This window comes from Leptonotus elevatus, chromosome 21 (assembly GCF_054856555.1).
Source record: "Leptonotus elevatus isolate MCC_2025b chromosome 21, RoL_Lele_1.0, whole genome shotgun sequence".
In the NCBI taxonomy this organism is placed as follows: Eukaryota; Metazoa; Chordata; class Actinopteri; order Syngnathiformes; family Syngnathidae; genus Leptonotus; species Leptonotus elevatus.
In genome coordinates, this window is record NC_141259.1 from 13600525 (window position 1) to 13625772 (window position 25248).

Below are 25248 nucleotides of genomic sequence, written 5' to 3' on the forward strand. Positions count from 1 at the left end.
GGACTGTGGGATGTGTGTGTGTTTGTGTGTGTGTGCGTGTGCGTGCATGTGTGTGTGTGTGTGTGTGTGAGTGAAGTGGGTCAGGAGGAAGTAGAGCAGCACCAGCGGGGATTGTGGGTAATAAATTCCAGGTCTGCTGCGACTCGCCGAAGGTCACGAATATTAATTATGTCTTTAACTTCTTCCTTCCTTTCCCTCGTTAGGAGGCATCACACCGTCTGCGCGTGCGTGTGCGTTTGGGTTTCGCGTGTGTGTGTGTGAGACTCACCCAGGTCGTGTGTGTCCCACAGAGCCCCCCGTGCCCATCGCCCCCCCTCAGCTGACAGCGGTGGGCGCCACCTACCTGTGGATCCAACTCAACGCCAACTCCATCAACGGCGACGGTCCCATCGTGGAGCGCGAGGTGAGCGGACGCTTCCCGAAACTGGGCGGGCTAATTGTTGAACCTGCAATGAACTGCAACCTTCACACTAGTGTGAAATTTCGACGAATTTCGAAGCTTTGAATGTTGTCACTATTTTTACTTGATATCAAGAGATCATTATTACCTTTGCGAAGCTAACATTAGCATTTCCAATTAATTTGCCATGGATGTTAGCATTAAGCTAGCAGAGCCGTTGCTAAAGCTGTGTTTGTATTTGAACGTCTCTACTTGTAAATCATCTTGAGATAGATATTCTATTTTCCGTTTTTTGTAGACGATTTAAAGAATTGAAAGCAAACTTTTGCTGAGCTGAGTAGCAAGCTAACAGGCGCCACGAGGCTCTAGTACATTTTCGGTTGTTTTGGATATCACCTGAATGCCACCAATGTTTTGGGAATGGCGTAGTGTAACCATATTGTTAGCATTAGCTCATTAGCAGCAGCCATTGATGTTAGTGATGGTGTGGCGGAACCGTTGGGACCACAGATATAGGATAGGGCGACACGCCCCTTCTAAGCTACGTGCCTACGCCAAGCTAGGAGGGGCAAATGCCTCAGTGTATTCCATTCAAGGTCAAGGGAATTGGGAATAACCTTCCTTATGTAAAAATGCTTTTTGTCTTTTTTCAAATGTTCTGTATTAATAGTACAAATTTTGCTGTTGACAAAAAAAGTTTTGAAATGGAACAAGTTTCAAATTATTTTCAATGTCAACGTATTGCCTTTGATGGAAAAATTGCCCCTGCCAATATGGCCGCCACATAAGCACGGCAATCAATTGCACGTGTCTTCATATCTGTGGTTGGCGTGTTGCGACTTAGCGGCGACCTTACACAATGTGTGTGCGTTGCGTTTAGGTGGAGTACCGCACCGCGGCGGGCATGTTGATCGACACGACTCCGGTGGACAAGGCAACCCACAAGATCGGCCACTTGGACCCCGATACCGAGTACCACATCAGCGTGCTGCTCACCCGGCCCCTGGAGGGAGGCACGGGGAGCCCCGGGCCGCCGCTACGCGCCCGCACCAAATGTGCAGGTGAGCGCTATGCTAGCTGCTAGCCACGCACAAATGAATCAGTGCCAATTTGAAATTTGAAAATTTATTTTTTAATCAGAATGGAAATGGAAAATATTTTTTTATTCACTTCATTGAAAAATCATGAGATGAATGGATTATTGCAGAAATCAATTTTAGTGTAGAAAAGCATCTTCCAGCACTGATCAAAGAAATAACGGCGCGCACCACAGGCCGTATCCGGGCCCGTGTCCCGTCGTTAGCGTCTGGTTGCCGTCATGACATTAGCGCGATTAGCGTCAAGCTGCAATCGTCTCTGATTAGCCGAGCCCGTCAGGTGGCTAATGGTTAGCCACCAGCTCATTAAAATGGAGAGCCAGACGACGCTGTGTTAGCGCTGCGCCCATTAGCCGCTAATGGCTGCAGTGCACGCTTCAGCAAGTGTGTGTGAGTGCGTGCATCTAATGAGGCATTGTACTTGTCTTTTTTGTTAAGTCTTTGATTATTGTTGTTGATCTTTTTAAACACCATTCTGTTGTTATTAATGTTCATTAACATGCACACACAAAGGAGTCTCAGTGGAGAATGTTGTTAAGTTACACAAGTTTGATGGCTGCTCTCTTGCTAGCTCCGCCCCCCAAGGACTTTCTGTAACCATAAACAAACACACCTTTGGGAGTCCGTGTGTGTGTGTGTGTGAATGTGAGAGAGAGATTGACAGCTAAGGGCCCTTACACAGACACACACACACTGTGTGATGATTTACGCTCTGATAACATTCGTCTGTCATCAAGTCACTTTTATTTATTCATATTACTGCACATCAATTATACAATCTGTGTGTGTGTGTGTGTGTTAAATAATGAATAAGTGTGTCCATCATACAAGCTTTGTGACTTAGAGCCCAGTGAGGCGACTCAGTACGACATCGCAGCTCTTCTTCTACTTCGTTTTGTTGTAGCCCCAGTTAAGCAGCCATCAGCGTTTATTTGATATTTTAACATATTTTTAATACGTTATTTTCTCAGCCATGCCAATGTATCGGTCAAGCCCCCACTTCATAACGGGAGAAGGAAAAAAATCCTGCCGCTTATTACGTGCAAGTTAGCATTCAAACGTAAACATGCAAGTGTGATAAATGTGGCTCGTCGGGCATTTGTGCATTTGTCTGTGTGTGTTTGTTTTTAATTGGCATGCAAATGAGCTGTGACTTGTGTAGGAAGTCAAAGCGAGTCTTTTCAAAGTAAAACATTTGAAGCGCTATCAAAAGAGGGCACACACACACACAGGCGAGCACGCGCGCATGTTGACATCCATTAAAGTGTGTGTGCTGTTTGTCGAGGCTTTTAGAAATATTTCATATCAATATTTCACTGTCATTCTTTTTTCACGTCACATTTTCACGCTCAACTCGGCCAGCAAACATTTGAAAGCTTTTTAGGCCTTTTTACGCTCTCACTTTTATTTCTACTTCGTCTTTCCACTTTTATTGCTTTGATTTGCGACCTTTTACTATAGTTATATAGAATTATATATATATAATATATATATATAGAGAAAGAGCGAGAGTGGAAAAGAGCGTCCGCTTGCGTGTTGCCGGTTATTGAGTGCCAACAAGACGTCACGTCAACAACAAGTGTTGAAGACGTTGATGAGGATGAGGATGAGGATGAGGCTGGTGATGAGCACAAGGATCACGATGAAGGTGATGAAGGTGACGTGCTAGCAGCTGCACAGACGAATGAATAGCACGCTAATTAGCTTGGCGACAGGAAGCCACGTGCTCAACACGCACAAAAGACACACAGCTGTCACACGCACTCAAAAACCCTCAGTGCGCGCGCGCGCGCGCGCGTGTGTGTGCGTGAGGACAACAGGAAGTGGTCTGAAGATGAAGAAGGGCTTGATTGACTTTTCACTTGGAAAAAAAAAAAATGATGACAGCAGCAGCCATCTTTTTTTTTTCTCAGCGTCTGATTTAAATGTCAAACTCAAATTATAGGATGGCACGCGCACACACGTGCACGGTTGGGGGAAATAGTTCAAATCTATGAGATTGTGTTAAGGGTTTATGAGTCATGTGATCCTCGGTAATCCTTCCTTCAGCCCTTTCTTCACACCTAGTTTGTGCGTGTGCATGTGTGTGTGTGTATGTGCCAGCGTGGATGCCCAAAAGGCAGTACGCTGGCATGGAAGAAGAAACAAAAGCAACACAAAGGAGCACATTTGCATGTTTGTAGCGGAATCTAGAAGGTGTTGATTCAAATGAAATCAGTTTAATTGTTTATTTAAAGTCCAAAGTTAAAAAAAAAAAACGCTTGTGTGTTTTTCTGTGTGTGTGTGCCTCAGAGCCGCTGCACGGTCCGCGCGGCCTACAGGTGGCGTCGGTGCGCTCCAGAGAGGTGACGCTGCGTTGGGACTCTTTGGGCTACAGCGTGACGCGCTGCCACAGCTACAACGTGACGCTGCAGTACCGCTATCGACCGGCGGGGGCAGCGGAGACCGAAGAGCGGCAAGAAGCGGCGTACGAGGCGCGGGGTGTGGCGCCGCAGCACACCCTGCGCAACCTCACGCCCTTCACCAACGTTAGCATCAAGCTGATCCTCAGCAACCCGGAAGGACGCAAGGAGAGCGAGGAGCTGCTGGTGCTGACGGATGAGGATGGTATGACATGCTAATATGCTAGCTAGATGAAATGCTAACCAGCTAACTAGCTTTGCCCCTTGGTAGAGATCCAGGTCCAGAAAGTAAAAACCACGCCACAGTTTGGCTTTAGCCCCATGTGCTAGTTAGCTAGCTCCCGAGCTTGCTCCCATGGTGCTTGTTTACCTGCTAGGGAGCTAGCTAGCTAGCATCAGGAGCTAAAGCCAAATTGTGGCAGGGTTTTTACTTTCTGGACCTGGATTTGCCACCTCTGCCCTTTGGACATGAGCTAATGTGTTTGAGGGTGCCTCTCAAATGCTAATGCTAATGCTAATGCTGTGGCAGTTCCCGGAGAAGTTCCGCTGGCGTCCATCGGGGGCAGCAGCTACGAGCAGCACATCCGGGTCAGCTGGGCGCCGCCGCTGCAAACGTACGGACAGATCCGCCACTACGAGGTCAGTCGGCGGCGGGCGCTTCCAAAAAAACGTCAAACAGGAAGTGACGCGCAAATTCCTTCCTGTCAGGTCTCCTTCAAAGCCCTGAGCTCGTTCGACTCGGACGTGGACCTGACCAATCAGAGCGGGAAGGTGCTGAAGGCGGCCAATGAGACGAGTCACATGTTCACTGGCCTCTTCCCGGGCTCCACCTACTCCTTCACAATAAGAGCGGCCACTGCCAAAGGCTTCGGGCCACCAGCCGTCACGCAGTTCACCACCAAGATCTCAGGTGGGGGCGGGGACTGTTCAGGGTAAAATGGTCACGACCCATCTGACCTCTCTGACCTCTCTGACCTCTCTGCTTCTTTCTCCCACACACACACTCACGCAACACAGCTCCCATCATGCCGACGTACGAGCGGCAGCCACCAATCAACCAGAGCGACGCCACCGTCAGCGTCCTCCTAAGACCAGCACGCAGCCGCGGCGCCCCCGTCAGGTGAGACAAACAATTTATTTTGTGTGTGCGCACGCGCGTGTGCGACAGTAATCTGATTACCGCCTTTTGTGTTGCCTTCATGAGCGTGCGTGTCGTCGCGTGCATGCCCGAAGGCAACACGCATGCATGTCACAAGAAACAAAAGCAACCTTAATTATAAACACACTGACACCAAGGCTTGAAATAAACGCTTTCACATCATGTTAGAATTTGCACGTTGCGCCCCGTTCAAAGGGAAATCATTCAAACCAAGTCAAAAATGTTCTTTAAAAATCTTATGTTTTATTGTCTAAACACGGTATTCCGATTAATACTACGTTTGGGGAATATGAATTAAACCGCAAAATCCACACATTTTTATCCATTTTAGGGGGCGGCCATTTTGTCACTTGCTGTCGACTGAAAATTACATCACAGTGGCTATGGGCTCGGTTAACAACCATGGCTCAGCTTGTGAATGTCACATGACTAATCCCATAAAACAGATGAGCTGTGATTGGTCATTACCTGAGCCCTGAGCAACTGTGTTGTCATTTCAGTCAAGTGACAAAATGGCTGCCCCCTGAAATGGATACAGTGGCTGGTGAATAATTAGAAAGTTGCTCCTCAAATGAAGTCACTGATTAGCAAAACTGCTCCTCAAAGAAAAAAAGTTATTTCGAGTCTTGTACGCGCACACACAGCAGCCAATCAAATTACAGCTTGCACCTCGCGTGTCAGTGTGTGAGCAAGAGCATATGTGACTGCTTTGTGAGTTCTGTAATTGTTTAGTGCGTGTGTTTGTTTGTGCGCATATGTATGTGTGCGCGCAATTATGCCATCGTCAAATCATTGAAATGACACTTTGATCTTGTCAACGTGTCCTTTAAATCTTTCATTTTTTTCCTCATGAAAACTTAATGAAGCGGAAGATCGATGCTCTTCAATATTTCAACACGCGTTTGTGCACGTGTGCGAGCTTGCGATTTAAGTGAAAACTACACTCCAAAGTTTTTCCGTCACACAAATAAGTTGATTTGTAAGAATTATGATGAATAAATGAATGATGACGTTATCATTAAAAACAAACATCTCTTTGTGTTTATTAACAGACTGCTAATTAGCATAGCAGTGAGCGACCCCCGCTAGCTAAGTAGCTGGCCGCTAATGCTAATTTTCCTGTTGTTGCGATTTAAGTGAAAACTATACTCCAAAGTTTTTCCGTCACACAAACAAGTTTAAATAAATGATGACATCATCATTAAAAATAAACATGACTTTTTTTGTCTCTGTTTTTGTTGGATTGCTAATTAACATAGCAGCGAGCGACCCCTGCTAACTAAGTAGCTGGATGCTAATGCTAATTTTCCTATTAATGAATGATGACGTCATCATTAAAAACAAACATGTCTTTGTGTTTATTAAAACAGTGCTAATTAGCATAGCAGTGAGCGACCCCCCCCCGTCCCCTGCTAGCTAAGTAGCTGGCCGCTAATGCAAATGTTCCTGTTTGTGTGCGTGCGTGCGCAGCAAGTACCAAGTGGTGGTGGAGGAGGAGCGCCCCCGCAGGCAGACGAGGGGCACGGCCGAAATCTTACGCTGCTACCCCGTCCCCGTCCACTTCCTGAACGCCACGCAGCTCAACTCGCACTACTACTTTAGCGCCGAGCTCGCTGTTAGCCACGTCAGCAAGCCGACGCCATTTTGTGTCGGTGAGGATGGCTATGATGATGATGATGATGTTTAAACTGAGGATGATGATGACGGCGATGATGAAGATAACCATGAAGGTAACGATGATGGTTGTGTTGCCGTCTAGGTGATAACGGCACATACGGAGGATTCTGGAATGTTCCGTTGCTGCCTCACAAGAGTTACGCTATCTACTATCAGGCAGTCAGCAGCGCTAACGGGGTACACACAAACACGCACACACATTCACGCACACAGTGTGTATGTGAGCCCTTAACTTCTACTCCATCTGGTCCCCATAAAGGCATAAAACACTAAAAACACACACACTTGGATAGGACAGCATCTCCTGCTACTTTTGTGTGCGCGTGTATGCGTATGTCTATGCGTGCGTGTGTGTGTGTGTGTGTGTGTGTGTATGTGTGAGAAACAGATAATTGTTTACTGCCGCGCACACACAAGATGTTATTGTGTTGTGTGTTAATTATTGACGCTTGGAGGTTTAATTGGTGTGTGTGTGTTGAATAATGCAGCGACAGGAGAGCTTTTCACTGTCACCACACCGCAGACGCGCACACACACACTCATAGACACGCGCGCACACACGCACACACACGCCGCCGTAGCGAATGTGCGTGTGCGCATGAATATTCATGTGCTCTTGTGGTTAATTTGTCGTCTGTTTGTTAGAACCAGAAAGACACAAGATGTTCCATCTCACTTTGCACCCAGTCACCGAGTGCGTGTGTGTGCGTGTGTGGGGGTGTGTGCGCGCGTGTGTGTGTGTGTTGGCTGTTAAATGCCACGGGCTGAGCCACAGCCATTTTCCTTCTGTCCATTCTGTTTACAACCCGTGTGTGTGTGTGTGTTCTCTCACAGGAGACAAAGATTGACTGTGTCCGTGTGGCCACTAAAGGTAATGCAATCTTGACTTTTATTTTGGTAGGTTAGAAATGAGTTTGTGGATTGAAGCCATAAACAAAAGTTTAGCAGCCAGCTTTCAGAGGGTGGGGGTTGGGGGGGTAAAGTGAAACGCCAACGTGTCCTCCATGTGTCCTCACAGCACACACACGCCGACATGGATGCTATGCTATGCTATGCTAACGCCATGCTAATGACTGGCACTCTGTGGATATCCAGGGAGACATTTAGCAGAGCAGCTAAACACGCTAAAAAGTCTGATTTCCCCCCTGATGGACACACACACATTAACACACACAAACACACACAGCACTTGACTATTGTGCCTTTAATCAGTTTTTATTGGTGCACAGTTGTGGCGCTTAATGACACTGGCAGCTGATTGGCTGCGGCCTCCCCTGACAGCTGTCAGTCAACCAGCCAAGCGTGTCGACCTGTTGTAAAACATTGGCAGACTTTTGATTTATCGTCCAATCAGGAGGGAGTACGCGCAAGCCAACATTCCATTATGACCCCCACTGCACAACTGTCACACATACATGCGCACACGCACGCACACACACACATATATATTTTTTTTCATGTGCTTTGTAGCTCAGCATGCTAACACGTGCTGCTCCTTTGGTTTAATGACTAAATATCTTCGTTCTGCTTTCAATACTAACGTTTTTATTTTTTCTCTGGTTTGATGAGTAAGTTAATAAAAGTACGTGCGTGGGGTGGAAATCGCTTCCTATCCGCCATCTTGTGCCATGTACCCTATATGGCGTGGCTTATGTTCTAGACCAAGTCCAAATCAATTAATTATAGAGCTGTCAAAATTAATCGATTAATCGACAAATGATCGATGATCAAATTAATCGACAACTGTTTTAATAATCGAGTAATCGTTTGGAGCCATTTTTTAAATTTAATTTAATAAATATGAAGTGCGAAATAACCACCAATCACTGGTTAATAAACAGTAATCAAGGGGGGGTGGCAAGTTTTTTTTAATACACTTTTATGTTTTTTTTAATTAATCTGATTAGTCGATTAATCGATTGAATAATCGATAGATTAATCGATTCTAAAAATATTCGATAATGACAGCGCTAATTTAATTACTTAAATGTAGGGATGTTCGATATCACTTTTTTGTGACTCTTAAGTAGTTTTGTAATGCATAGCAAACAAACAATCACAGTTCATTTTAAAGAAATATGTGTTAATCCAATATAGCATTTCCCCTAAAATTGCATGAAATTAATTAATTTTCTATTGTTTTAATTTGTCATTTCTAATTCCTGATCTTAAAGTAACCGCAAGATCGGCCGCTGACGCAAGTAACAGGTCCTTGAAATAAGGCCTTATATCGGTCCGAAACCGACACCTGGTATTGGTACTCGCCCATCATTAATTAAAGTTTTTTTTTTTTTACAAAATATAAAGTTGATCCAGCTATTCGTAGGCAATAATAATTGATGGCCTCTGAAATGCAATGGGAGAGAAAATATTTTGTCCATTATATTTATTTTTTAAATTACAATAGTTGTCGGATTAATCGCTAATTTGTATATATTTTTTCTGCCAAATATTGACATTGGGCTAAAAATGTTATCACCCCTGCCTTACAAAACATAGACAGGCTTGGATGAATGAGAAAAATAATTCTCCAACAAACTCAACACATCTTCTTGAACATCCTTTAGCTGCCCAACGAGGTGCCTGACGTAAAATCCATGACAATGTCAAACTCTTAATCACGTCAGCAGTGGAATCAATTCTGAATTGTGGCAATTTATTAAAAAAATGCGCCTGAGGGGGCGCCATTGTCACCGCTGTTATTGGTGCAACGTGCTCACCGACAATGGCGCCACCGCCAGGAGGTTTTGTGCATGTGTTAACCCTTTGCGCTGCCTATCTGCATGCTCCTTTTTACTTCTTTCTGCCTTCCTTCTTTCTTCCTTCCTTGCAGCCGCTATCATCAGCACTCAGCTCAGCACGCCGCACGCCGCCCTTGGCTTCGGCCTCCGAGGCCCCGCCGCCGCCGGCGACAAGCAGCTCGCAGGTCAGACGTCGCTCGGGCCCACGCACACACACACACACGTAAACACACACAAAGACCCCTGTTGCCGCCGCCGACAGTTGCTCTTCTTGTCACGCAGCTGCTTGCCAAGCTGTTTGCTGAGCATTTATTCCACATCCCACATGTGTACTAGTAAACCCTTTGTCCTCGCCGGAAAGACAATTCAGATGCTACTAGTAGGGGTGGGAATCTTTTACTTTCTCACGATTCGATTCAGAGTTTTGGGTCTGCGATTGATTTTCGATTCAGAACGATTTTTGATTCAAAATGATTTGATTGACAATGATTTCTGCTTCAATTTATAGATGCGCAAAGAAACATCATGATCGACTGCTGTCTGACTCGCTAATGCTAATTAGCGCGCTATGCTACTCGCGGCACTTTTATCACTCAAAAGAACGACTATTCATACAAAACGCTTCAGGAATGTATACAGAGAAGCATGTTAACATTACTCACCGGCATATGCGCTTCCTCTGCTGCAAAAAAACCCTCCAACTTTTATTGGAATAACTTGATCGGAACTTTTTTCTTCTACTCTCTAATGTGGCTATAACTTAACAGTGCATCAGAACGCGTGGCACCACACTGCCCCTAAGTGGCCAAATCATGTACAACACGAGCAGCGCTCCCAATTGAGGCACACAACAACAAGGACAAGACAGAATAATTTAAATATGAAATTGATTCTGTATCATATTAAATGAGAATCGCAATTCTTATGAAAATCAAATTTTTTGGCACAACCCTAGCTACTAGTATGGCAAAACTGTGTGCTACTAGTACTACTATTCACAACATACAATTCTAGTTAACTAGTTAACATCTAGCCCTTCTTAGTACTAGTAGCATGCAATTTACTGCTACAGTGCACGATCCAGTGCACAACAACTAGTACTACCAGTGACGAAAATGTTTTTGTTAACTAGTTAACATCTAGCCCTTCACTAGTAATACTAGTAGCACACAGTTGTCAATTAACTGCTACAGTGCACAACTACTAATACTACTAGTGACGGCCAAATTATTGCTAACTAGTTAACATCTAGCCCTTCACTAGTAGTACTAGTACTAGTAGCACACAGTTGTCAATTAACTGCTACAGTGCACAACTACTAGTACTACTAGTGATGACAAAATTCTAGTTAACTAGTTAACATTTGGCCCTTCACTAGTGGTACTAGTAGCACTCAGTTGTTGATTAACAGCTACAGTGCACAATTCAATGCAGTGAAGGGCTAGATGTTAACTAGTTCAATTTAATTTTATGTCGTCACTAGTAGTACTACTAGTGGTGCACTGAATTGTGTAACTAGTGAGGACAGAGAGCGCACTAGTGCACATACAATTCCGCACACAAGCCGGATATGGAATAAAAGCTCAAACGGCTGCTTTCAAAGGGGCTTTTATTTTGAAAGGCTCTCTTTTTCATCACTCACTCCCATCGGTGCAAATAGACATTGTGCATGTGTGTGTGTTGTAAAATGAATGCAACACGCACACACACAGAAAAAGGCACACCTCCCACTCAGTGTGACTGGCTAAAGCCTGAAGCAAAGAAATCTGCGTTTATACACAAACATATTTTATGGTGCGTGTGTGTGCGTGGAGATAATAAAGTCACCAGTCAGGCTGACCTTGACAAGAAAAACAGGAAGTGACAAAGATATTTCTGCGGCTTTTTTCTTGAGCGAAAGTGGTGCGGGCCCCTACGAAACGGCCTTGACCGTTTTCAACCAGTATGGACCATCAAACAACTTTTCAGGCAATATTGAACCAGTTTGAACCAGACGGAACCAGTTTGAACCAGACTGGGGCAGTGTGAACTTGGCTTACAATAGGTTAGCTTAGCATTTCTCAACGAGTTTTTGTTTCATTTTGACTTTTGTTTTTCAAATTCAGTTACTTTGAAATAGGTTTTCCTTCATTTGTATTAGTTTTAGTATCAGTTTTTTTTATATGAGGTATTTGTTGGGTGCAAAGTTACAAAAAGATTAATTGTAACAAATAGTCAACAGAAGCTAATTTGCTTACAAATGTATTAGCTTTGTTCATAAATATAAGACAATACTTTTAAATGTCCTGTAAGATACAAACAAAACAAAACATTTAGGCCTTTAAAATTTTGCACTTTAATTGCAATTCTATTTTCACATGAATTTATGGTAAAATGACGTTAATAAAATAATCAATTTAAGGCTATGAAAAGGATTTTTTTTTCAATTCTAGGGTGGGGTTTTAAAAATCGAATAATTGAATCGATTTTTCTTTTCGAGCGTGATATCGATTCGTACAACTAACAATCGGTTAATTTAATATTTTTTTCTCATAAATTAACTAACAACTTTTTTGTGTCTTACTGTTTTCTTGAAATTTACTGTTTATGTGAATTTAAAAGTATTTTCTTATATTTATGAAAGACCTGATTTATTGCACTTTATGACCATTCAGAATCTTTTTAATTCATAGTTTTTTTTATCATGTCCTTGTTATTTCAGAAGAATCAATGTTCTATAATTAATCAATATCGGATTGAACCAAGTGAATTGAATCAGAATAAAATCGAAATCGGATCGAACAAAACTCATGTAAATCGAATCGATTAAGGAAATTTGAAACGATAACCAGCCCTGTTCAAATCAAATAATAGATTTTTTTTTTTTTTTATCCAGCCCTAATATTAACCTTAAAAGTGTCTCGAGTGCGTGCGTGAGCATTTGTTTGTGGACTAGCATTGCGGCGCTAACAAGCCGAGTTAGCTTAGCGCTCACGAGCGTGCGTGTGCGCTTTCAGGTGCGGCCACCAGGAAACCCGAACCGGATCACGAGAAGCAATCGGACCACACGGTGAAGATCGCCGGCGCCATGGCCGGCGTCCTGCTCTTCATCATCATCTTCCTCGGGGTTGTCCTCCTCATGAAAAAACGGTAAACAGCGACTAATCGGGAGGGGGCGGGGCTAGGGACCGAAAGGGCTAGCTGTCGATCACTGTCAACATGACGTCACACATGTGTATGTGTGTGTTTGGAGGTGTGCGTTCGTGCATGCTAATCACCATTAAACCCTCGCCTGTATTGATGTGTGTGCGTGCGTGTTTGTAGATGTTGAAGATGAGAGAGAAATTTAGATGAAAGGCTGGTGGACTTTTTTCAGCTGCCTAAAGCTGAATCGCTGCAGGGTACTGTGTGTGTGTGCGTGTGTTTGTGTGCGTGTGCGTGTGCGTGCGTGCGTGTGTGTGTGAGATGTGAGCAACGAGTGGGCTCTAATGAGAGTTAAATGTTGCCAGGGTGTGTTTGATTTGTGCTCCGGGAGCAGACGTTGGTGTCAATCATGAAGTGGGCGCAAAAGTCGTCACAAGTTGTTGATTTTCATTAGATTTTTACAGGTTGTAGCTCTTAATGAAGAATGAGGAAAATTCCTCCTTATTGTAATTATTATGATCAATTTTTCAGATTTGAGAGCGTATCGCATTTGAGGTTATTTTTTTTCACATTTGTTATAAAAGAAAAAGTGAAGCATTTTTCTTGACATTTGTTTAAAAAAAAAAAAAAAAAGGAAAACATTTTTCCCGGCGATTCAAAGCACACGAGAAGAAGACATGAGGGGGTGGGGTCAGTCGCTCGCCTCGGGGAGGATACACACACATCGACGCACACACACACACACACGCACACACATCCACAGAGGTCTTTTCATTTTAAAAGCAGCTTTTAATACTTATTTATATATATCACTGTTACCTTTTCCATTTTCAGGTCAGAGTCAAAGTGTGCGTGTGCGTGTGTGCGTCTCCAAGTGAATCAGACAAATGGATGTTTTTATTTGCGCACTCGGAATAGAAAGAGAAAAAATACTTAAAGCTTTTAAAGTCAACTTGAAGGACGCTTTTTTCATGTTCAATAAACACACACGCATACACACACACATACACACACACTCAGCAATAGATGCGGCCAGTATACATGTATGTGTATGTGTCTTGACCTGTGTGGCATTTTTTTGTGCCAACAGGAAGTTGGCGAAGAAGAGGAAGGAAACGCTCAGCTCCAGACAGGAAATGACTCTCATGGTCAACAATTCGCAGCACACAACAATGGTGGACACACACGCACACACTCTCAATGGACACAGTGAGTGTCGCGCGCACACACACACACACACACAATTAGCCTGATGATGATGATGATGATGATGATGATGATGGTGGTGTGTGTGTGTGTACAGCGGTGTCATCTGCGTCATCTTTCACCATGAAGACAAACAGCAGCACAATTCCAAAGTCCTACTTTGCAGGTAACAATTCATTCCGTCATCCTTCACTCAGCAAAGGATGAAGACATTCACCTGTTCATGCTTTCTCTCATTCATTCTCGGGCCCGACCTATTAATCGGGCCGCTGATTATAATCGGACGATTACAGGCCTTCAAACATCGGCCAAGACAATCGGCCAATTATTTTCTTACTTTATTATTTATTTATTATATATTAATTTTATTATTATTATTATTGTATATTATTTATTTCTTTATTTATTATTTTCTCACTTACTTTCTTCTTACGTTAACTAAGAAAACCGAAGTTTCCGACGCCGTGAAAGTACCCTGAAGGCACCATTTTGCTTGCGTGGCATTAGCAACTAGCAAGTGTGTAGCGTATGTTATTCTGGTTATTCTGTTGTCACTCGGCGTCCTTTAAGTTGTTTAATGACACAGTTGGAGTTAACTGTAAAACTAAACACATGACGTTAAGCAAACCCACTGTATATGTAAATACAAAACGTGCTTCGTTTTTACACTTCATGATTTTTTTTAATAAAGTCATACTATGGACTTTTCATTTAAAGCAGATAATCCTAATAGCGAAAGTTTGTGCGTAAGTGACACAGATTGAAAAGGAATTGGGGCGGGGGTAATTTTATGCTTTATATATATTTTTAAATAATCGGCAGATTAATCGGTAATCTGTGTATTTTTCTGCTAAAAATCGGCATCGGCTTAAAAAAATGCATATCGGTCGGGCCCTAATTCATTCATCCATTCATGCTTAAATTCAACAATGAAACAGATTTCCAAACTTGTGACTGTAATTAATCAATACTTCTACTCCTGCGTGCGTGCTTCCGGCAGACGCGTCGGTGCCGACCGCCATATTAGGTGAGCCGTCTTTTCTTTCTTTCCCGTAGGACAGAAAGCAAACAGGAAGTGAGACAGGAAATGAGCAGACAGACAGGAAGTGTTGATCTTGTGGCTTGCCTCCATCCCTGCTTGATGCTCTTGGCTTCTTCATGGAAAGTCGTCAGTCATCCTTTCGTTTTTTTTCATGAGTTGATTTGATTTCAAGTCCATTATGGTCCATTTGACTGGAAAACACCGAGCGTCCGTTCGTCCGTCACTCCATCCTGCATCCATGTCTGTGACCTCCGACCTGTGCATGGACACACGCCCTCAAAAACGTCTGTCCCAAATTCAACATTTTTGATACAATGACCTATTAATAAGATATGAAAACAACGGCATCATTTCAATGATGTCATCCTTCTGCATCACTTTCCAGGCACGACCAATCAAGTCACGTTTAATCCAACAACAGTGCACATTCCTTGAAGACTGATTGTACTACCACAGATTTTTACTTGATTTGTTTTTCGTGGGTTATTTTACTTTCTCAATTTAATGGCGAAAAAGATCAGATAACATTGTTGTTAAAGGAGAAGTCAATCCCAAAATTTTCTTGACAATAATATCTTCTATGAAGCCCCATTAGTGTAAACACAACATTCTGATTAATACTGCATTTGTGCAAAATGAAAAAAATGAAAAATCCTCTCAGGTGGCGGCCATTTTTCCACAGGTGGCGGCCATTTTGTCACTTGCCGTCGACTGAAAATGACATCACAGATCACGAATGACATCATAGACCAATCACGGCTGAATGTCTTTTTTAAGCTGTTCTGTGATTGGTTATTACAGTGATGTTGTTCTCAGTCATTATTCGCCGTCCCCTGTGATGGATAAAAACAGGTAGATTGTTGTGTTTAGACTAGTGAGGGCACATACAAAATATTTTAAAGAAAAATGTTTGTGTTGACTTCCACTTTAGTTTCACGTAATTTTAAGGAAAACACAATATCGGAATATATTTTAGTATCTGGTTATAAAATGATCAATTTGGGGATGTAAAATGTCCAAACAGAACCGCACTAGTCAGAATTGACTTTCAAATAGGAGAAGAGCAAGAAGCCAAATGTTGCTAAACATTACCTGGGTTGCTAACTCTCAGAGGCTAATGGTGCGTTTAGCTTCAAAGGCTGATAACAATGTCAAATACTGTATGTAGCTCACTATAGTTGGGAATGATTCATGATCCCGAAAACAGTCGCGTGCTCATTCCTGCTCATTCCTGACTCCCAATTGACAACAAAAACTTGTATTTATTACTTTTCTGTCTTGCGAAATGGCAACATTCACTCCAGCGTCATCGCACATTTCTGTTTTTCAGTTAGTTTGCTGAAAGGAATTGGATTAGCTAGGCTCGTCAGGTTAGCCACATGAGCTAGGCTAGTCAGGTTAGCCTGCTGCTAATTGAGCTAGCGAGCGGGGCTGAAGGGCTAGAAGAAGCCACTTCCTGTTGGACTGATGCTAGCTTTGTGTTAGCGCTAGCCTAGCTTGCGTGCAGGCTGAGGCTAAAGCTCAAGTTGTTGCTTAAACCTTGTCTCCTCTCTCTCTTCTTCTTGTCGTCTTCGGTGTGTAAAAGTTCCCATTCATGGTAAGTTGATGCATTTGGACCGGGGGGGTGGGGGGTTGGGTTGGGTTGGGGGTTGGGATACCGCCTCAGCGCATGGAGCCATGCCGCCATCATCTGTGATGTCATCAAGCCCGTTTCCTCCACTTTAATTGGTTGCCATTGGTGTTGTCGCGTCATGCATTATGAGCCACCGCCGTCTTCATCTCATCGCCTTTCCCCGCCCCTTTTGCCGTGATTGGTTGGGTTGGAAGCAGTGCAGCCAATGAGAGCAGAGAGTTTAGTGACTCACGCGTGGTCTGAGGTTTGTCTGCTGAAAGCAATGCAATGCAACTCTTTTCACCTGGAGGCGGGTCCAGAACCAGAAATCTGGACTATGACTGACCCGTGACCATTCTTGGATCTCGGGTCTCCATCTTGTCCTCTACTTGATCTGGACCAGTTGTGAATTTGGTTCAGTACTGGATCAGAACCTCTCCTGGATTTGGACTTTTAATGGAACTGATTCAGTACTTGACCTGGGCCACTACTTGTTCTTGACCAGGACTGGAGCTGAACCATGACTGGATTTGACCCAGTAAAGTATCTTGGCCAGAAGTAAATCTGGTTCAGTTCTGGATCTGGCCCAGTTTGGTTCAGTAAACAAAAAGATTGACTGTTGAGTTTTTATTAATAATTGCAGTGTGAAAAGAGTTGATGGATATCACAGGCTCTGCAGTCATGTGACCTAAAGGGCAAGTTTGCAGTTCTTAGCCTCTTTTCGCTAGTCCACCCCCCCCCCCCCACCCTGAATCACTTGAGTCTCTCATAAAAACTAAAAAAAACAGCCCACAAAAAAACTGCAAACTGCTCCTTTAATCTGTGTTGTGTGTGTTGTCTTGTGGCATTTTGTACCATGTGACGTTTGCACCAGGTGTGACTTGGTTTAATCCTGCGCCAGGCTGATGTCCCGGTCCAGCTTTTTTTTTTTTTTTGCCGTTGTGGCCGCTTGACGTTTGTTGACGCGATTTGCGGGTTTTTGTGTGTGTTTTTTTGCGTTGCAGACGAGTTGAGCAGCGAGACCAGCAGCTTGGTCCAGAACCACCTGAAGCAGCGCGAAGCGGAGCGCGAGCCGCCCCCCTACCACCCCGACCCGGCCCAGATGCACCCCGCCATCCGCGTGGCCGACCTGCTGCAGCACATCACGCAGATGAAGTGCGCCGAGGGCTACGGCTTCAAGGAGGAGTACGAGGTGCGTGCGTGCGTGCGTGCGTGCGTGCGTGTTTGTGAGGCGCCGTGTGTGTGCTTGTGTTGCTTACCAGCCGTCCGACACCCCCCCCCCCCCCCCCCCAAGGGCTCATCTATTAAACACACATGCATACGCACACATACACGCACGTCCACAAGTTGCAAGTGCATTGAGTCCAGTGTGTTTTGTGGTTTTGATCATGACGATGATGATGTAAAAGCACAGTAATTATGAACTTGGGAGTTTTTGTCATATTTTTAAATGTTAATGGAAAAGGAAGTGAGGACAATAATAATAATAATAATAATAATAATTAACCCCCTTGCTTCTCCTTTATTAATTCATCCGATTGGACAGCTTAACGAGGTAAGAAATTGAACATCATGTCCACTTAAAAACAAACCTTTCATTCTTTCATTCAGTTGATCATTCAGTCTGTTCACGTTTCAATCATCCAATAACACATTGTTTAATTTGTATCACCTTAAACGAGACACCTATCATCATGTAGATCAGGGAAGGGCAACTCCGGTCCTCGGGGGGCCACCATCCTGTATGTTTTAGATGTTTCCCTCCTCCAACACACCTGATTCAAATGATCAGTATTGTTATCGGTTCAAATAATCAGCTCATCAACATGCTCTGCAGGTGCCTGATAACGAACCTGATCATTTGAATCAGGTGTGTTGGACGTGGAAAACGTCTAAAACATGTAAGATAGTGGCCCTCGAGGATCGGAGTTGCCCATCCCTGTTTTAAGACGTGTCCCTCCTCCAACACACCTGAGCTCATCAAGTTCTAGGGGAGCCTGATAACGATCCTAATAATTTGAATCAAGTGAGTTGGACGTGGAAAACGTCTAAAACATGTAAGATAGTGGCCCTCGAGGATCGGAGTTGCCCATCCCTGTTTTAAGACGTGTCCCTCCTCCAACACACCTGATTCAAATGATCAGTATTGTTATCGGTTCAAATAATCAGCTCATCAACATGCTCTGCTGGTGCCTGATAACGAACCTGATCATTTGAATCAGGTGTGTTGGAGGAGGGAAACATCCAAAACATGCAGGATAGTGGCCGTCGAGGACCAGAGTTGCCCATCCCTGATCTAGAAGGTTCCGGTTTTCGATTTCATTTCGTGGAACCTCTATTTAAGAAGGTTTTCGGTCACTCCTGGTTTGCTTTGAATGTTTCGGTTCTCTTATGCTGTCTTGGCAGCTTATTGGAAGCAAATCTTCAAGCCAGTGAAACATCACCTCCCACAGTTTGACCCATGACCAGATGACAGGACACAGAGCATGATAGCGTTGTGCATGTTATGCACACACACGCACACACACGCGCACACACACAGCTGCGAATGAGCAACGGAAGTGTGGAACAAAGGAAGGAAAAAGAAAAGAATTGAAGGAAAATGGAGTGTTTTTTTTTTTTTCCGATTTTGCCATGACGAGCACATGCATTTTCTCGTCTCTAGTATAGTACGCTACAGACCGAGCACACATGCTGTCTTTAGCCAATTGATGGTTTGATTGATGGCTTATTTTGTATTTTTTTGTGCTCATTTGTTGTGTTTGTATGCTTAGAGTTTCTTGGAGGGTCAGTCAGCACCTTGGGACTCGGCCAAGAAGGACGAAAACCGAATGAAAAATCGCTACGGGAACATCATCGCTTGTACGTACGCAAACACACCTGTTAATCTGTTGCTGCCCCCCCCCCCTCCCCCCGCCCCCTCAAGTAAATGTTTTTGATAAGGAAAATAGCACTCTATAATATTGTGCATCAACAGTTCATTAGTTTGTGCATGATGATTTGATTTCATGCTTCAATTCCGTTCCTTGTGCTGCTCCTTCTAGTGTGCCCACCTCGGCCACCGGGGGCAGTATAATACAATCGCATGACAAAAGTTGTATGGAGAAAAAATCGGCTCGACAAAGCCTGTTATCTCGAAAACCGATGTACTTACCTATTGCTGTGTGTGTTTGTGTGTGTGTGTGTGCGTGTGCGTGTTAGACGACCATTCTCGCGTGCGTCTGCAGCCTCAAGATGGAGAGAAGGGTTCTGACTACATCAACGCCAACTATGTCGATGTGAGTCACACACACGGAATGACGACATCCTTCTACATGGACTGACTTGGTTGTATTTCATCGTTGGCGCAAAAGCAGCAAGCAAACACGCACACGCTCAATAAATAGTTGGTTGCCTTTAAAGGTCAAAGCAAAAGATGGCGGCCCTCTCTGTTTCCATGGCAACAGTGGTCATCCTGGATGCAAGTGGTGTTGACTGAGTAAACAAACACAAAAGTCGACGCGTACGAGTGCGTGCGTGTACGCGCCCGCGCGCCAGTTTGTTTTGCCAAAAATGACGCCCTGACTAAGCACTAAGTCGAAACTCCGCCCACCTCCGACAGCTGTCAATCAAGTGAAAAAAGTTGACTGCTTGTCCCTTTGTCTCGTTTGCAGGGTTACCACCGGCCCAACCACTACATCGCCACGCAAGGTCCGCAGCGGCGCTCTCCGCATCCTCACGTGACAACACCACGCCTGTTGTCTTACATCAGTGTGTGTTTGTGTGTGTGTGTGTGTTTGTGTACGGGCACGTGTTGCAGGTCCCATGCAGGAGACCATGTACGACTTCTGGCGAATGGTGTGGCAGGAGAACACAGCTGCCATCGTCATGGTAACCAACCTGGTGGAGGTGGGACGGGTAGGCAAAACACACACACACATGCAACACAAAGAGTGTATGTGGGACTCCATTTCCCAGAATGCATTTGTCAAGACTTTTCTAACAATGCCCCCTGTTGTTAAAGTAACTTCAAGTGACAACTTTATTCTATAGAATTTTCACTCCGATATCCAAATACCAAAATAGTCGATAGCTGCAGCCCTTGCAAGATTACAAAAGGCCAAATATTGCGCAATGCAATTAACAGATGGTGATGTCATTACTTGAAGTGTGTTGCGGTTGTGCACCATATTCAGGTGAAGTGCTGCAAATACTGGCCCGATGACAGCGACATCTTCGGCGACGTTTCCGTAACCCTGATGGAGACGCAGCTGCTGTCCGAGTACGTCATCCGAACCTTCGCCGTGGAAAAGGTCGGTGACATCGTCAAGTCGCCGCTTGTCATTCGGGTGCCGCGACCCCGACGGCTGATGGGTCACTTGTGTTCCAGAGGGGCGTGGCCGAGATCCGGGAGATCCGCCAGTTCCATTTCACGGGCTGGCCCGACCACGGCGTCCCGCTGCACGCCACCGGACTGCTCGGCTTCATACGCCGCGTGAAGGCCAAGACGCCGCCCACTGCCGGGCCCACCGTCGTTCACTGCAGGTCTGGCTCGAGGATGATGATGATGATGATGAATGTGTCACATGGGCAGCATGCAACCTGAATGACGCGTGTTTGTGACAGTGCTGGCGCGGGCCGCACGGGCTGCTTCATGGTGATCGACATCATGCTGGACATGGCGGAGCGCGAGGGCGTGGTCGACATCTACAACTGCGTGCGAGAGCTGCGGGCGCGGCGCGTCAACATGGTGCAGACCGAGGTACGCGCGCACACGTGCACGCGGCCATTGCGGCGTCGTCAGAATGTGACGCGGCACCGTGCGCCCTGCAGGAGCAGTACGTCTTCATCCACGACGCCATCCTGGAGGCGTGTCTGTGCGGCGACACGTCCATCCCGGCCAATCAGCTTCGTTCCGTATACTATGACATGAACCGGCTGGACCCGCAGACCAACTCCAGTCCCATTAAGGAGGAATTCCGGGTAAACACGCACACACATGAGCTACATAATTCTGGGGAAATAATCGGAATAATTGGCCCAAAAAGTTGTGTTTTCAGTAAAAAAATCATATATTTCCCCAAAAAGTTCGATTTTAAAGAATTAAGTGGTATAATTGTGTATTTTTTGGGTGGAGAAACGAATTGCAGAATTCTCAAAAAAAAAAGCTAAACATTTAGCCAACAAAAGTTTTCATTAAAAAAAATTGATTTTCAAGAAACAAGTGGCATATTTCTGCAAAAAATCAAAAAGCCTGTATATTTCCCCAAAATGTTGCACGTTCTTACGTTCGCGTGTGCCAGACGTTGAACATGGTGACGCCGACGTTGCGCGTGGAGGACTGCAGCATCGCGCTGCTTCCGCGCAACCACGACAAGAACCGCTGCATGGACGTGCTTCCTCCCGACCGCTGCCTGCCCTTCCTCATCACTATGGACGGCGAGAGCTCCAACTACATCAACGCCGCACTCATGGACGTACGTACGCGCGCCGGCATGACAGTTTGGAGATGGCTTTTGGGCCAAAGTCTTGCGAGTTGCCGGTGACGTTCTTCGGCAAACGTTTTTGCGCCTCGCAGAGCTACAAGCAGCCGTCGGCCTTCATCGTGACGCAGCATCCGCTGCCCAACACCGTCAAGGATTTCTGGCGCCTGGTCCTGGACTACCACTGCACCGCCATCGTCATGCTCAACGACGTGGACCCCGCGCAGGTCAGCGCACGCACACGATGACATTGTCATTGAGGCGGGATATGCATAACCCGCAAGGATTGATATATTTAGCATATATGCTAACAATCTGTTTGTCCTCCAGTTGTGTCCTCAGTACTGGCCCGAGAACGGCGTCCATCGTTTGGGCTTGCTACAGGTGGAGTTCGTATCGGCCGACCTGGAAGAAGACGTCATCAGCCGCATCTTCCGAATCTATAACAACGCCAGGGTGCGAACCGCTCTTCTTCTTCTTCTTCTTCTCATCGTCCTCTTCTTCCTCCTCCTCCTCCTTCTCCTCCTTCTCCTCACCCTCCTTCCCCTCCTCCTACTTCTCCCCCCCCCACTACCCTTCCTTCTCCTTCTCCTCCTCCCCCTCCCTCTTCTCCTCCTCCCCCCTCCTACTACCCTTCCTGCTCCTTCCCCTCCTTCTCCTCCTCCCTCCTCACCCTCCTCCTACCCTTCCCCTCTTCCTTCTCCTTCTCCTCCTCCTTCTCGTACTTCTCCTATCTATCCTCTTCCTCCCCCTCCTCCTTCTCCTCCCCCTCCTCACCTTCCTACTATCCCTCCTTCTCCTTCTCTTCCTCCACCTACCCCTCCTTCACATCCTCCTTCTTCTCTTCCTTCTCCTTCTCCTCCCCCTCCTCCTACCTATCCCCTCTTCCTTCTCCTTCTCCTTCTCGTACTTCTCCTATCTATCCTCTTCCTCCCCCTCCTCCTTCTCCTCCCCCTCCTCACCTTCCTACTATCCCTCCTTCTCCTTCTCTTCCTCCACCTACCCCTCCTTCACATCCTCCTTCTTCTCTTCCTTCTCCTTCTCCTCCCCCTCCTCCTACCTATCCCCTCTTCCTTCTCCTTCTCCTTCTCGTACTTCTCCTATCTATCCTCTTCCTCCCCCTCCTCCTTCTCCTCCCCCTCCTCACCTTCCTACTATCCCTCCTTCTCCTTCTCCTCCCCTTCCTCCTCCTCCTTCTTCCCCTCCCCCTTCTCCTCCTTCATCTCCTCCTTCTCCTTCTTCTTTTCCTTGTTGCACATGTTCATCTAGTGAGAGTGTTTCATTTGCTCACCCTGACACCCCACGCTTTTTTTTGCACCTCCCCAGCCCCAGGACGGCTACCGCATGGTGCAGCAGTTCCAGTTCTTGGGCTGGCCGCGTTACCGGGACACGCCGGTCAACAAGCGCTCATTCCTCAAGCTGCTCCACCTGGTAGACAAATGGCAGGACGACTATGACGGCGGAGACGGACGCACGCTGGTGCACTGCCTGTACGCACGGCCGCAACAAACTACAACACGCACTACATTATTTCGCGACACAAACTGCAAAAACAGCTAGCAAGTTATGCTGCTGCATTGACTGATTCGTGCTATTTAATTCAGTACTTGTAGTTTGAGTACAGTGGTGCCTTGACAAAAGAGCGACCTAACTTAAGAGTTTTTCAAGATAAGGGCCATCTTTCGGTCAAATTGTGAGCACAGACTCGGGATATGAGAACTTTGTGGTGGCAGCGAACTCAAAGCTAGCTTAATTGTAGCTTAATGCTAACACTAACAAAAAATGGATAACTGCATTTATATTGCTATTTTACAACACTCAAAATATTGGATTTTGGAACACAATGTTGCAACATATGTAAATTTACAGACAGTATAACAGCGCTCAGTCCAGTCATATATTCTTGATCGTCTGCAAAGTACAACTTTAGTGCTGTACTGTGTTTACATCAGTCTGTCTTATACTGCCCCCAAGTGGCCAAAGCAGCACCAGAACTTACATACTTCTATTTCATTCCATTGAATGATGTCAATACTGTTTGCTTTTATACAAATACAAGTATTATGGGTTGCTCTTTTCCTCATCTTTTTTTTAAGGAGGGGGGGAGGGGGGGCAATAATCGTAGTATTTGAAGGCACCACTGTACTGTAACATGATACTGAGGCTGTTTCAATATAACTGCGAATTTGGCTCCCTCTCTTGGTAAAAGTTGGAACTTGACTTCATTTCTTATCATCCCTCATTCCTTCTGCCCCCTCCCTTAGGAATGGCGGGGGCCGAAGTGGTGTGTTCTGCAGTGTCAACATTGTGTGTGACATGTTACGGCAGCAGCGGTCTCTTGATGTTTTTCACGCTGTCAAAACGCTGAGAAACAACAAACCCAACATGGTGGACCTTCTGGTACCACATGCACACACTCACGCACACACATGGGTGCATGGTCGACTCTGAAGTCATTTCCGCTGTTTCTTGTTTTGTCCACAGGAACAATACAAGTTTTGTTATGAAGTGGCACTGGAGTATTTGTCCTCTGCATAGAGTGAGCACAACGCAGCTTCCTCCTCCTCTTCATCATCCTCATCCTCCTCTTCATCAGCCTCCTCCAATGGCGACAGTGCTGCTGGACATAACCAGGAAGCCCAAACCGATGAGCACGACTACTGACAATGGATGAAGTGGAGGACATGTTTTTGCACTGTCTTGCTTGAACTCCGTCGCCCACGCCCACACGTGTGTGTGTTTTTGTAGACACGCCCCCGTGGTTTGCATCTTTAGTGGAGCATCCGTTCAAAGACTCTCCCAAAGTTGATGTGCGCCACTTTATGTTTGTCACATGATGAGGACGACGATGATGGCAGAAAAAGTCACCGTTGTCTTCATGTGCTTTTATCCGCATCACTCACGCACACGCGCACACTCTATTGTTTCTCCTATTGTATTTTCTTCCTTACAAGAACTTGAACATTGTGTGCGTGAGTGTGTACGCGCGTGTACACGTGAGCATGTGCGTGCGTGCATGACGAGAGCACAGTGGTGCCATAAGTTGTATTAAAAAAAATGCCAAAAGTGGTCCACGTGCGAACGAAGAGCTTTTGGATACGGGGCGGCCAGGTGGGCGTTGCCAGAGACTGCGTGTTGTTATGTTTGATATTCTGTACATAGAAGTGCGGCAAACCCACTATTTATTCTTCCTTGTCGTCCTTATGAAGCATGCAGATACGTCTGGTGCTGATGTTAAATGTATTTATTGAAAAGTATTTTGTGTTGTTTGGTCCATAGCTACCACAAATAAAGAGGTCAATATGTTGAAACACTTCCTCATTAGGG

General features: G+C 45.4%; 1 protein-coding gene across 6 annotated transcripts in view; it reads left to right on the plus strand.

The window, feature by feature from the left end:
* LOC147156005 (receptor-type tyrosine-protein phosphatase mu-like) overlaps positions 1-25242 on the plus strand; it is a 39752-nt gene extending 14510 nt beyond the window's left edge. For 3 of the 6 annotated variants that reach the window (XM_086065961.1, XM_086065964.1, XM_086065959.1), the window contains exons 8-36: positions 291-403; positions 1281-1461; positions 3790-4104; positions 4429-4538; positions 4608-4809; positions 4917-5019; positions 6529-6710; positions 6818-6912; positions 7570-7606; positions 9569-9661; positions 12473-12605; positions 13690-13808; positions 13903-13971; positions 14806-14832; positions 17464-17651; positions 19234-19321; positions 19661-19737; positions 20113-20149; positions 20259-20356; positions 20635-20751; positions 20829-20983; positions 21065-21200; positions 21272-21421; positions 21742-21915; positions 22017-22148; positions 22252-22377; positions 23248-23411; positions 24186-24321; positions 24406-25242. In XM_086065961.1, the coding sequence (XP_085922087.1) occupies positions 291-403; positions 1281-1461; positions 3790-4104; positions 4429-4538; positions 4608-4809; positions 4917-5019; positions 6529-6710; positions 6818-6912; positions 7570-7606; positions 9569-9661; positions 12473-12605; positions 13690-13808; positions 13903-13971; positions 14806-14832; positions 17464-17651; positions 19234-19321; positions 19661-19737; positions 20113-20149; positions 20259-20356; positions 20635-20751; positions 20829-20983; positions 21065-21200; positions 21272-21421; positions 21742-21915; positions 22017-22148; positions 22252-22377; positions 23248-23411; positions 24186-24321; positions 24406-24459 (3611 nt within the window). In that variant the 3' untranslated portion in view covers positions 24460-25242. The remainder of the gene's footprint in view (positions 1-290; positions 404-1280; positions 1462-3789; positions 4105-4428; positions 4539-4607; positions 4810-4916; positions 5020-6528; positions 6711-6817; positions 6913-7569; positions 7607-9568; positions 9662-12472; positions 12606-13689; positions 13809-13902; positions 13972-14805; positions 14833-17463; positions 17652-19233; positions 19322-19660; positions 19738-20112; positions 20150-20258; positions 20357-20634; positions 20752-20828; positions 20984-21064; positions 21201-21271; positions 21422-21741; positions 21916-22016; positions 22149-22251; positions 22378-23247; positions 23412-24185; positions 24322-24405) is intronic. The other 3 variants (XM_086065960.1, XM_086065962.1, XM_086065963.1) reach the window with 3 other exon arrangements.
* Positions 25243-25248: the final 6 nt, after the last annotated feature.